At 39.0% G+C, this 13,774-nt stretch overlaps 1 protein-coding gene across 2 annotated transcripts in view; it reads right to left on the bottom strand.

The window, feature by feature from the left end:
- LOC139759005 (tyrosine-protein phosphatase non-receptor type 13-like) overlaps nucleotides 1–13,774 on the bottom strand; it is a 260,354-nt gene that overhangs the window by 54,718 nt on the left and 191,862 nt on the right. For both annotated transcript variants that reach the window (XM_071680887.1, XM_071680888.1), the window contains exons 4-11: nucleotides 13,257–13,417; nucleotides 10,037–10,234; nucleotides 7,667–7,912; nucleotides 7,353–7,502; nucleotides 5,982–6,269; nucleotides 4,265–4,368; nucleotides 1,488–1,707; nucleotides 1,292–1,390 (exon numbers count right to left, since the gene is read on the bottom strand). In XM_071680887.1, the coding sequence (XP_071536988.1) occupies nucleotides 1,292–1,390; nucleotides 1,488–1,707; nucleotides 4,265–4,368; nucleotides 5,982–6,269; nucleotides 7,353–7,502; nucleotides 7,667–7,912; nucleotides 10,037–10,234; nucleotides 13,257–13,417 (1,466 nt within the window). The remainder of the gene's footprint in view (nucleotides 1–1,291; nucleotides 1,391–1,487; nucleotides 1,708–4,264; nucleotides 4,369–5,981; nucleotides 6,270–7,352; nucleotides 7,503–7,666; nucleotides 7,913–10,036; nucleotides 10,235–13,256; nucleotides 13,418–13,774) is intronic.

Here is a 13,774-nt window from a genome sequence, read left to right as displayed (position 1 = left end):
GCATTTTCTGTTTCCCCATTACATCAACTTTCCACTATCTCACCTTCAGAGTTGCACTATTGCTAATGCACTTCCTTCAGTTCATGTATACTAATTCTCTCCGTTTGCACTGTTTCCAAACACTGTAACATTTCAGTAACCTCAAATTTATTTCTGGGGATTAAGAAAGAGCACCATCCACATATTCCCTGCATGACATAGATGGCAGTGAAGAGAGGCAGGAGTGGGAGGCTGGAACACTTACCTTCTTGTAATTCTGTTTCTAAAAGCTGAAGAAGAAAAAGAAGCCTTACGAGGAATGCTTATCCTCCTCAAAAGCTCAAAGTGGGGTGAGTGAATGTGCTTGGATGTAACCAAGATGAGAAGAAATGAGCAACAAGTAGTATGTTTGAGGAGAGGAACCTAGACACTCTAGCTCTGAGTGAAACAGGGGTAAATGGTAAGGGCAATGAATGGCTTGAGAATGTCTTAGAAGTATAGTAAGGGGCTGATTAATGGGCAAAGCTAAGGAAGGTAGAGCACTTCTGCTGAAGGAGGAGAGGTGCAAATGTTCGAAAGAGTGTAAGGAAGTGAGCTTCATACTGCTGTGGGTAAAAATGACAGTGGATCACAAGAGGTGGGTGATTCTTTATGCTTATGCACCTGATCACAAGAAGAATAATAACGAAAGGCAGGTGTTTTGGGAGCAGCGGAGAGAGTATGTCAGCAGCTCTAATAAAAAGAGACTGGATATATGTGATGGGTGATTTAAGTGCAAAAGTGAGTAATGTGGCAGTTATGGGAATAACTTGGGGCATGAGGTGTTCTCTCCTAAATAAACTACCTACACATCTCCACCTGGTGTTTCTTTAACATTTAACATACTTAGTCTCCCTACAACAAGGAATTTTCTTTTCTTTTCATATCAGAATATTCCAGTTTCTCTCATAAGCATCTCCACCTCATTCTAAATCTAATAGCATTACCAGACCAACCAAAGCAACAGCCTTACAACCTCTATTCATCTCCAGGACTTTAAACTACGACACTTTTATTCATATATCTGGCTACAATCTATTACTCCAACAACGAAAATAATAAGACAAAACTGCTGATGTACGATATCCTTTTTCAGTACTGATTAAGTTTTCCAACAAATTTCACAAATCTTATTCAACAGGTTTTTATATTTGCTTGATATTTCATGCTTTAGCACCAAGGACAGATGATGAACTGATAGGAATCATACACAGTAATATGTAATAAGTTATGGATGACTCCTATTAGATACAAACTCAAGCAGTAAACTGACCTGGATGACATGGATGACCCGGGTGGTAGCTGGGTCGCATGTCAGCTCCAATCTTTTGCCCGTTAGTAGCACCACCGTTACTTTCTTCACCACACCTTGCTAAAAACAAAATAATGCAATTAAGTACATCTCTTAATATCATGCACACAAAAGCTGCACATTTCATAATTCAGCTTAACAGTTATCACAATATTACCTGTGCATCCTGTAACAGTGTGAGAACTTTCACTGGTTCTTTACTTCTCACAACAAATTCTGGACCAAGGATAGGTGGCAGTCCTGCACTGGTATGACCAACTACAGTGGCTGGGTCAAAATCTGCAAAGCGATAGAGGCGGGATGGTGTGCGCACTACCATACGTCTCTTTTTGGGAATCACTTCACATAAGTTCTGACGTAACTCTGTTTCTGTATTGCTGAAAATGTGAAAAATTGTGAAAATTATTTGATAAAAATGGCATTACAGATACAAAAAATTATCTAAATTGAAGCAGAAATATACAATATTTTGATTATGAAATAAGAAATAAGGATCAAGAAAAACTTCAAGGAGTTTTCGACGATTCTAAGTGGCAATTAGACAGGAAATATGCAGAAACAATGTATTTTGGTTGCCCCAAGGAAAGGTAGGGGATGTGTGGATCAGGTCTTTACAGTGGGAATAACTGTGGAATAAGTATCTAATGAAAGCTAAAAAGCTACTTGCAACTTTAATGGATATGGACAAAGCATATAACAGAGTCAAGTGGAATGCATTATGGGATGTGTTGGGGATATATGGGGTAGGGGGATAACTGTTCGATAGTGGAAAGCCTTCTATACAAGAACGTATGCATGAGTAAAAGTGGTTCTAAAGTTGAGTGAAGATTTTGGTATACATATGGGTGTGAGGTAGGTGATGTCATCACTGGTTCTTTAATATATATATATATATATAGATGGAGTGACAAGAAAGATGAAAGCAAAACTAGGGAAATGGAGTGTAGAGAACAAGTGTGGTGGTGAGGTATGGTGGCCAGTGACAAATCTGTTTGTAAATGATATTATGTTGTTTGCCAAGAGTGGAGAAAAGTTGAAAAAGGTTGTAAGGGCGTTTTATGTTGTGTATGCTCAGGCGACTGAAGGTAAATGTGAATAAAAGTAAAGTAATGGTGCTTGAAAAAAATACATGTGAATAAAAGTAAAGTAATGGTGCTTGAAAAAAAAAACAGAGTGAAAGTATAGATTTTGTAAAACCTCATACAGTGAGAGAAGAAAGTGTACTAAACCATTATAGATATGGGGGGAGAAAGACAGGAAGAGGAGAATGAACTTAAGTATTTGGGAATATCTTGGGTAGGTTTAGTGATATGGAAGGAGAGATAAGGGAGAAAGCAGCACATGATAAAAGTCACTGGATCTCTTGTAGAATAATGAAGGGTAGAGCAGACATGTGGATTAAGGGACAGTGTACTCTTCTTGACCCTGACCTATGGAACCAAACATGGACGGAAGTCAAGAATCAAGTGATGGAAATGAGTTATGTAGGAGGAGCATTTGGTATGACTAGATGGAATGAAGAAAGTAATGAGGGGTAGTATAGGAGATACAGTATGGCAGGGAATGTAAAGATAACAAATTGTGGAGTGGTAGAGTGGGTGAAATGTAATACCTGAAGGTGGTTTGGGTATGTGGAAAGAATACAAGACGGGGAGTTTAGAAGGAGAGTGTATGATGGCATGATTAAAGGGGATGGGGTTAGAGGAATGCCACCTGTGACATGGGGAAACAGAGTGGAAGCATACTGGTGGGAGAGAAATGGGGGGAGAATTCATGTAATGGAGTATGTAAGGACAGGGATAAGTGGAGACTCTTGTAATGGCCACACCCTTGATGGGAGTTTCCAGAGGAAATGGGCATCAGAAACATAAACAGATACATACAAACTAAATTCTACAATAAAAATGTTCATATCTAAACCCCAATCTTAATGTCAATAGTTTTAATCACATAAAAGAGTAATTCTACTTACTGGATTTAAATGAAGAAAAAATCCTTCATGATAGCAACAAGGAAAAATGTAAAGCATTAACAAATCAAATGTAAAATATATGATCTGAGTTAACTGACAGTAACAGTCTACACTATACTGTATACCCATAATATTATGAGCTTAAAGACTAAACTTTTGCTCAGCATACAAAAAAAACTGTATATAGGAAGACAGTAAAGAAATGATCGAAGTTGAATAAAGGATCATGATATTCAAAGGAGGTTCTGCTGAAAATATTCTACAACATTCTGAACGGCTGAGACAGAAGAATACAGACTGATGATGTCTTCATAATTTGGGGAAAGTACAGTGTGGCTTCAAGTGATCCCCATTCCAAGAAATAGTGTGACTTAAAGTGATCCTCACCTCAAGAAATAGTGTGGCTTTAAGTGATCCCCACTCCAAGAAAAGACATTAAAATAGATACCCTTTCCTTAACTTGGTGTTTTCTATTTCTCAGCATCAGATTTGTATTTCATATCCTGTGTGCAGTATCACTCTCTCAAGTAAGAAAGAAGAAAATTGGAAGATTAATGCACAACTGATGACAGAACAAAACTCAGTGGTACATAAGAATAATAAACATCAAAGATAATCAACATCAATGACTTGTAACATCAAGAAGGCCCATAACCTGAAGCAATAATTTTCCAGAGGAACTTGCAGTTAAACAAGATCCCATAATTTCTTTCCAGAACAAAGTGTGGGAGAATAAAATGTTTTGGAAGGAGGTTAATAGCATGGACAGAAAACAATCTTTATCTCATTCTTACACATCACCTCTCATTCCAATAACTATGACAGCTCTTACTCTGCATTTCAATCAGTCATGCACATCATCTTCAAAGGCACATGAATATTAATTCACCACAACCAAAGAAATGATATTAAACTATCCTTGGTTACTAACTAATATCCAAATGAAGTTGCTTATGACTTACAGGAGGTTGTCAACAGACATAGCCCGGGATCTGGGCGGCTTTTTAGGTGGAGTTCTCTTTTGTAGGCATGGTCTGTCTCCATTTCGTGCCTCCTGACCTTGACCCTAAAAAGTAAATAGAAACTAGAGCACTTATTTACATGATAAAGATTACCTTTTTCAAATGCAACAGTAAATTATCTCTTTCCTAAGCTTTTACAGTGCAACTCATGCAATTACAAGAGCAGAGATGGTGAGATGGTTCAATAAACATGATGAAAATTCTGGCAAATACTTAAAGTGCAGCTCTCTGGGGAATGATAAAATATGCAAAGTTATATCATGACTAGGAATGCATGTACGAAATTGTGTGTGCAACACTCTACCAGAAGCTACAGCAACAACACACCATATTCATGCAAAACAGTTTTCAGGTTTTAATTTCTCTCCATCTATCCACCTTTTCCCATTTTTTGGAGGGAGGTTCCATACTGAACTTTCTCCATAAGCTGAAGTTCAACACATTTATCCAGATCCCTCAATCATAAGCTTTACAAGAAAATAACTGTAGGATTAGTTTCTAGGTCTCACACAGACTCTAAAGCGGTATGTGAAAGACTTAACCATCAAGGACCAGAAATTTTTAAAGATGTTTCGATTACAGTGTTCGCTGTTGACATTCCCATATCTAAGAGAGGGGAATCTCCTTCCAGTAGCTCCGGGTGCTGGTTCTACCTAAATTTGCATAACAAAGCCCTCATATAATTAGTTGAGCTTCCTACTTGTGATAAGAATACATTAGATCTAGTCTTATATACAAACATGAATCTCATTAATGTAGTAGATAACTCATCTTGTGAGGAGAAAATATTAGATTTAGTTTTATCCACAAATAAGGACCTCTTATATACCATGTAACTTATGCTAGTAACCTCTGATACAGAACTATTTGAATACTTTTGAAAATTTAAACATGACATTAGCAGATATACTTTCACCATATATGTTGATTATTTCAAAAAATCAAACAGATATGTCAAACTCGAGCACTTTCATGTGAAATTATTCTGAGAATCATGCATGAAGTACTGATCCTTTAAGATATTTACAGTTTTCTCCCAAATGATGGTTTTCTTAAGTTTCCTAGCTACCAGCTGGGATATTTTTTAGGGACAGTCATATTGCCAAGCAGTAGAGACAGGTGTTGTTTCCCAACTAATCTCCAACTTCTGCATTACGCTTGGTGGCCAAACAGCCTCACAAACAGCCTCAATAGGACTCAATGGTCAGTTGACATTTGAATTCCTTCGCATCACTTTGTAAAAGTGAGGTAAAACCAAGAACATACAAACAAATGGCCTCATTTGCTCACATTCACTCTCTACAAAATATTGTTATTTGAAGAATCATGACAATGATGGGAATTTTATGAAAATATAAGCTGTAAAAAGATGAACGTATATTTTAATTAAGAATTCGCACTCCTCAGGAATGCAGCTGGAAATTAATTCCCTGGCCAATGGATTAAGAATCTCTCAGCAATACTTTAGTTTTCTTAAATCATCTTCATCAAAAGTATCAACCAAGCTTCTTACAATACAATCTTTCTCTTTCTTCCAAGATGTAATTTTCTCCAGTGCAGTCACTTCATCATGTTCAATTTCTCAATTTTCTATTTTTTTTTCTAAACAAAAACTGAAGCTTCCACAAGTGTTTTATAACACTTTTGAATAACTTACCTTCATGTCTCCAGCTACAGTTGCACTTCTGCTGACTGTGACTGACGTTCTTGACTCTTTGTGAGGAAGAACATTGTGTAGTAAATTACTTCTTGAGTACGTTTTAACTGGTGACGTCTGAGTGGATGGCACCTCTAAGATTGGATTCATGATGCTTCCCATGGAAGAATACACATTCCCATCAATGGATCTTGGCATGATATTTTCTTTTACTGAACTTAAGGTGTCCATGGAATGAAAATTCATCTTGGACCTCAATAAGTTCTTGTGGATATTTTCATTCAACACCTGTAAGAAAACATAGATCCTCAGAAAAGTAATTAGGAGAGAGATATGATTCTGCAGTGCATCAGTTTATGGGCTACCACATTAGTGTCAGACATGATGATTTCATTTAATAACAAATTACTGAGCTTAAGTGTGTATGTATGTTATTCCCTCTAGTTTTCACTGCTAGATGAACATAGATTACACGAGTTCAAGACTCACAATACAAGGCTCAATGAGTTCCCTCAGAGGTAAACAGTCTTTCTACCTAAGGACAAGTTTCTATGCTGTGCTTGCCATCCATGGAGCTCCCCCTGGCACTCCCCTCGGGTTACTCTCTCTTGGCCACAAACACACCTCATGCTAAGTCTATGACACAAGTCATCCACACTTTTGCTAAGTATTTTTGCTAAGTATTTTTCATTGGTTTGTGATTTTTCTCATATTTGATTGCTATTTCCATGTTAGCAAGGTAGCGCCAGGAACAGACAAAGAAAGGCCACATCCGTTCACATTCATTCTCTAGCTGTTAAGTGTAATGCACTGAAACCACAGCTCCCTATCCACATCCAGGCCCCACAAACCTTTCCATGGTTCAACCTGAACACTTTACATGCCCTGGTTCAGTCCATTGACAGCATGTCATGGTTTGTGATATTGGTATAAATTTATGTGGATTTACTGGATGTTCATCTGCTAGTGATGTATCCTTCTAAAATGTCTATGGTTTCATTCATGTTTTTCCAGTGGTTTAGTAGTAAAGTAAGTAATCAATGTTAAGCTCCTACACCAGTAACTGCCAATATAATTACTGCTTTGGTTTTCATGATTTCCTTTATAAATCCAGTAACAGTGAGTACTGTATAAGAATTCAATGGGCACTTTGCTACAAAGTAACCTTTTATGTTCAAAATCTTTCGGACCAATGTCTGATTCTAGGTCCAGCTAGAGTTGGCAGGATATTCATCAATGGGATAATAGAACACTCCAGCTCAGTCTTACTTAACTTTACAGAGGTGGGTGCTATCAAATAAATGTTAGAAAGCATCAATTTTCATGCTGGGAATTAAAAACTAAGCTTCAACGAATTATCAAAAAACTTGCCGTGTCATCTGCCATTCTATTTGATTTTCTGAGAGAAGCGGGCACAGATACATCCTGCATGCTTGCCATACGGATGACACCTCGATCTTGCTGAGTATGAAAGGTGTTTGCAAATGGTGTTGAACACATTAAAGCAGGTTTCATAGGTCCCTGAAAATATCAAAAGCAACATAATTCTTACACAAAATATCAGTACCAAAGCAATTTTCAAAAAAATCTATGAAAAACATCACATCAACAAAGTTTTCTACTGACTACCTATCAAACAAATTAATCAAATATGAAACTGAATCTACCCACTGTGAAATACATACAAATGATTGTTGCTGGTGACTCAAGTCCTCTACACTTGTTGAACGTTGAGATGGACTCCAACTTGGTGTAGCTTTTCTACTAGATGATGTTCTTGCATCTAGAGCCGAGTATGATCTCTCCCTCACAACGACTGGGTCTGGTGGCAGAGGGGGTGGTGGTGGGGGCCCTAACACTTCCTCATAGAGGGATCGAATAATGGCAGTGTAATTGAGACGGTCTTGACTATCCAAACGCTCCACCAGCAACTGAAAGAATGGGGAAAGTAGTTTCTTTCTTGAATATAACCATGAGAAAAAGCATTATAATTAGAATTCCTTCCCTGCTATTTATGCATCTCTCTCTCTATGTATGCAATTACTACAGGAGGTGCTCTGGTATTCAGAGAGGAAGGTTGTCCATGGGAATCCTTGAGTCTAATTCCAGTTTACTTTTATTATCAGTTATTCTTCTGAATGAACTATTTCCCTTCCAGGAAATGACCAAGTAATAAATAACTGCAGATTTCTCTCCAGTAAGCTGTACCTGGCACTATAAGTTCAAGGAAAACCAGATATTTTGGTTGATCTTCAATTCCATCATCAGGGCTAAACCAGTGATAACTCTCCTACCAGACTGGAGAATCATTTCATTCTCTGTTACTCACTTCTTATAACTCTTAAGGTTTGGTAGGCAAATGTGGTACACGATTACTGAGAGTGAAAGCAAATGAAACCATCAGTCCATACATTATCATAAAGTCTTCCGTGGCTCTTCATCCTATGTCCATCTTCAAGTGACTGCAATAATGCTATTCATATGGCCAAGAGTACCATAGCTCTGGAATGTCTTTAGTCTGTTGTATAATGAAAAAACACATCATTACCTAAATTATTACAATCACATTTACCCATACATATACATAGTTACCTTCCCTTTCTTTCCTGTCCCAAGGCCCTTCTGTGGGGGTTCCTGCATTGCTTAGGGAGCCAGGCATATCCTCCCCTGGGTGGGAAATCAGGTCAGAAAATGTGGTAATGTGTATTTGTGGGATAAGTGCCCAGCAATTGAGGAGCAAGTGATCGTTGTCTTCAATGTAGCAGTTGCACTTAAGCATGTGGGGTCTTGTGATATGTTAAAGCGGTGTTCCACATGTTGCAGAGATGAGTGACATACAGAGTGGAGCTTAAAATTGGGTGGTTAGCTGTATGTTAAGTCATTACACTGAAAATGTTTTGTCAATGTTATGTTTGCTGGAGATGGAGGATTTGTGGAGGCTGGTTATGAAGTGGTTTGAGTGGGAGAGGTTAGGTGCTGTTGCAAAGAATTGGGTGCCAAACGTGTTGGGGTGTAACTGAACTGGAAATTTTTTTTTGATGTGGTGGTGAATGCCCGCGATTGTTAAGCAAGAAGTGACAGATCTGGGTGCACTATTTTGTGTGGTTTGCAGTTTGGTCAGCCTATTTTTGAAAGAGTGGATGACCAAGTACATAAAGCATAGTTTAGGGTTGAGCATATGAATTATTTGTAAATGAGACTAAGGGATTCTTTTATTTGTCCAGACTTGGTGCCAATAAGTATTCCGAGAGTGTTTGGTTTATCTATGGCTTTCGTGTTGATGTTAGTGGTATGGGGAGTGAATGTTATGTTTGTATCATATGTGATACCTTGCATGGTTGTAGTTTTGTTAAGCAGAAAAAGGTGATCATTTACAGTTTTGGGAGAATGCAGATGAGATTCACATATGTATTTTTCCAAATGATGGGTTGGAGAATCCTACCTTTTTATAATGCATTAATGCAATTTGAAATACTGCACGTCAAAGAGCAATTGGCTCTTTTTCCTTTTCCATTAAAACTTATCATGCATTGTTTCCCTGCTGTGCCTTAACGTTCTCTGTGCTTATCACAGTACAGCATATTGGTTTCCTTTCATCAAATAATATGAATAACATGATATCAAAACCTAAGTGCTGCAAATAAATCAAATTCTACTACATATGTGCTAACACACACATTGTCACCACAAACTTTTTCAGGTACCAGTTGATCAATCTAAAACCTATTACCTGCATTCATTCTCGACAAAAACAGAATATATAAGTGCTAATTAAACCCAATCCATGCCTATCCAGAATTACAATCTGTCTGTACAACAAGTAAAATCTGTCAGAGTGAGAGATATTAACGTGAAATTTCTCATTTACTCTGAAGGTATCAAAACCCTGAAAGTGATGGCACAATGGTATGACCTTCCAACAAGATCATTTGTCCTCCAACAGGTCAAGGTCAGGTCAAAAGACAGACTATCACACTCATCATTCGTACTGTCATGCTCATTGATCATACCATCATACTCAGTTAGTTCAGGAGGGAATGATTTTTTTGACTGACCTGGAAAATATCCACTAGTGACAGTCTGTGGGTGGGTAGACTATGGGTCATGGCTGATAGAGTTGACCTCAGACCAGAGGAGATGGTGCGAGTAGCACAGGCCTGGTGTGTGCAGCTGGTCTTTCTTCTGTTACTGCTATTGGTAACTGCATGCTCAGCAGCTGTCCACAAGGTTCGGCCCAAGGAGAATACCAGCAGCTGCAAAGGTCATGTTCTGGGTAATGGAACTGAGTGGAATTATTTCACTTCTATGTAATGAGGCCAAACTGCCCTCAAACAAAAATAACACTAATGGCAGAGTCCACAGCCTATACTTACAAAGAAAACTTAGAACACATAAATTCCTGCATAGGTCATTGAAACACAACAAAAGACTCCCACTTAGTTATTTACAAAAGAAATATGACAAGAACAATCTCTGCTAATACAAAATAAATGCACAGGTCAATTTCTTTTCAAAACATAATGAAACCTTATTCACATTAAATGCAAGATTTCTAAAAGTTCACGACTTGTTCACATCCACGGTGTTCACTATTAACGCAATGTCTGGTAACTTTATTAATTCAAGTCACAACACACTTAGGTCTACGTGGCCAAACCTTACTATGCCAATCAGCTTAATCGTTCACACACATTTACCCAAATTGCCTCCATCCATAAACTTCTTTATGCATTAATCCTTAACACCAGCACCACTTTGTCACCCTCTAAGTCCTCCTCCAACACTGACTCCACATATTGATCTGCCTCATCACCCTAGTGTAATTCACCTCTGGGACCCAGCATAAGTACGTGAGTCAAACCTTTGACCCTTCCTTGTGCCCACATGGTCCTCCAGCTTAGCCCTAGCATCCACACATCTAGCTACAGCTTGGAAGATCCAATGCCACTCCACAGAACCAGGTAGACCTCATCCCTAGGGAATCCCTTGGCCTTAATGTGGGCATCTGTGACACATCGCAGCAAGGCAGCACCTGCTGTACAATTCTGGGTACTGTACGGCCCTCATGGCCAGCGTCCCTCAAACGATGCTCAGTTGCCTACTCTGATTCTTGTCAAAAATCCATAATTTCCTCACTGCCAGGAATTCCCCATACGATCACAACAATCTATGACTCTCTATGCACCATATCACGACCTTGTTCCACAACCCAGCCACGTACCTCCTTAGATAACGGCAAAAATTTCCACCAAGTGATGGACGTGTTGTTGTCGCAGCTGCCATGTGCATGCCCAGGGCTACCAACCTGCTTTAAAGGCTCTTCTCCATCAAGCCTACCAACCTCAACCAACTACCTTCTTTATCACATTACTATCATCGCTATTGTTATTTTCTTGATTATCATCATTACAGTTTTATCATAAAACTGATTTGGGAGGCTTGTTTCTATCCCTATAGCTCGAGCTGATACCTAGCTATACTACTGTTCTCATTGATCAGTCAGGCTGTTTGATGCCACAGTCGGCAACAGGGATGTGCTCCGCCATACATTCCATTAGTAACAAGGAAATCTGTGGTTTGCCATAGTTTTTTTCTCCTCCGCGTACATATAAATAAACTAAAGCAGGAAGGAAAAATGACCTCCTCTCTCTCTCTCTCTCTCTCTCTCTCTCTCTCTCTCTCTTCTCTCTACCAGTCAGAAATCACCAGGAGATGAGCACGCACACACGAGCGCACTCTTAAGTAGAAAATAAAACACATGGATGAAGGCAAACATCATGGCTGCTATAAGTAGCCAAAAAAAATAAAAAGAAATTAAGAAAAACTGTTGCCAGACGTGCTAATACCCTGGCTAGACAGATGCTCCCAAGTGTAGCCAACACTGAGAGAAATTATATTACCAGCTCTGGCCTGTGTCAGGGGGCGACCTGTCTGACATGGTAACAAATAAATGAATTACATTAAAGGTAAAAAAAAATTAAAAAATAAAGATCCTTTGTGAAAATTAGAGATTATGAAGTGTTTTGATGGGTTAATCTGATGATGGGGGGGTCAAAGGTCAACCTGTTAGTACAAGGGAAGTCCTGATGACCTCCTGGTCAATAATGAAGTTATCCATTATGACTGAAGGTCAGAAGTCACATATGATGGGGTGCAGTTATCATGGGTAGGTCAGGGGGTCATCCAAGGAGGTCAAAGGTCACGGAGTGTGGGGTGGGGGGGGGGGGAGAGGAATGTTGTCCCTCGCCGTCGTGGGAACGGAAGGGTAATGACTGAGGACAATCTAAAGGGGGACTTCAAAAAAAAAAAAAAAAAAGGGGGGGTCATTTTGGAGGTCACTAGATGGGGTGGTGGTACTATTGACCGCCTACTGTCCCTTCCCCCACCCCCCTCCCACCCTAAGTGATTACTCTGTGATTACAAAATTGTAATTGTTATTTGTCAAGTGTGTGTGTGTGTGTGTGTGTGTTGTGTGTGTGATGTAATGAGCGTCTGTCTACATCTACTGATCTACCGTCAACTTGCTAATACACCCGGCCCATTCTGTCTCCCTCTTCATCTACTTCTCTGTGTCTACTTCTTTGAGCTTAGATCTAACCATCTATCTATCTATCTATCTATCTGTCTACCCATCTATCTATCTATCTATCTATCTATCTGTCTACCCATCTATCTATCTGTCTATCCTTCTATCTATCTATCTATCTACCCATCTATCGACCTATCTACCCTTCTATCTATCTATCTGTCTATCCTTCTATCTATCTACCCATCTATCGATCAATCTATCAGCCATCTATCGACCTATCTACCCATCTATCGATCTATCTGTCTACCCATCTATATATCTATCTACCCATCTATCGATCTATCTATATACCCATCTATCTATCTATATACCCATCTATCTATCTATCTATTTATCTACCCATCTATCGATGTATCTATCTAACCATCTATCGATCTATATACCCATCTATCGATCTATCTATCTACCCATCTATCTATCTACCCATCTATCGATCTATCTACCCATCTATCTACCTATCTATCGATCTATCTATATACCCATTTATCAATCTATCTATCTACCCATCTATCGATCTATCTACCCATCTATCGATCTATCTATCTACCCATCTATCGATCGATCTATCTACCCATCAATCGATCTATCTATCTACCCATCTATCGATCTATCTATATACCCATCTATCTATCTATCTACCCATCTATCGATCTACCTATCTACCCATCTATCTATCTACCACGTACCCGTTCTCCCTCCTGGGCAGGGTCCTCCGTGAAGGCTTCTGGGGGGAGGTAATTGCCGTGGGGGTGGACTGGGGAGTCGGGGGGTGTGGCCAGGAGGTCGACACGCCCACACCGCCGCAAGACCACGCCCTCCGGCGTCACCACCTCTATACGCCCCTCATCTGCGGGAGGAAATGACGCACTGTAGTTAATCCCTGAATATCCAACACATCCCGGGAAATATTCACACTAAAATTAATCCCCAAATATCCAACACATCCTAGAAATATTCACACTAAGATTAATCGCTAAATATCCAACACATCCTGGAAATATTCATACTAAGATTAATCACTAAATATCCAACACATCCTAGAAATATTCACACTAAAATTAATCCCCAAATATCCAACACATCCTAGAAATATTCACACTAAGATTAATCCCCAAATATCCAACACATCCTAGAAATATTCACACTAAAATTAATCCCCAAATATCCAACACGTCCTAAAAATATTCACAGTTAAATCAACCCC

The sequence above is a fragment of the Panulirus ornatus genome, chromosome 32 (genome assembly GCF_036320965.1).
Source record: "Panulirus ornatus isolate Po-2019 chromosome 32, ASM3632096v1, whole genome shotgun sequence".
In the NCBI taxonomy this organism is placed as follows: Eukaryota; Metazoa; Arthropoda; class Malacostraca; order Decapoda; family Palinuridae; genus Panulirus; species Panulirus ornatus.
Note: the sequence above shows the minus strand (reverse complement) of the source record. Positions and strands in the feature narration are given on the sequence as shown.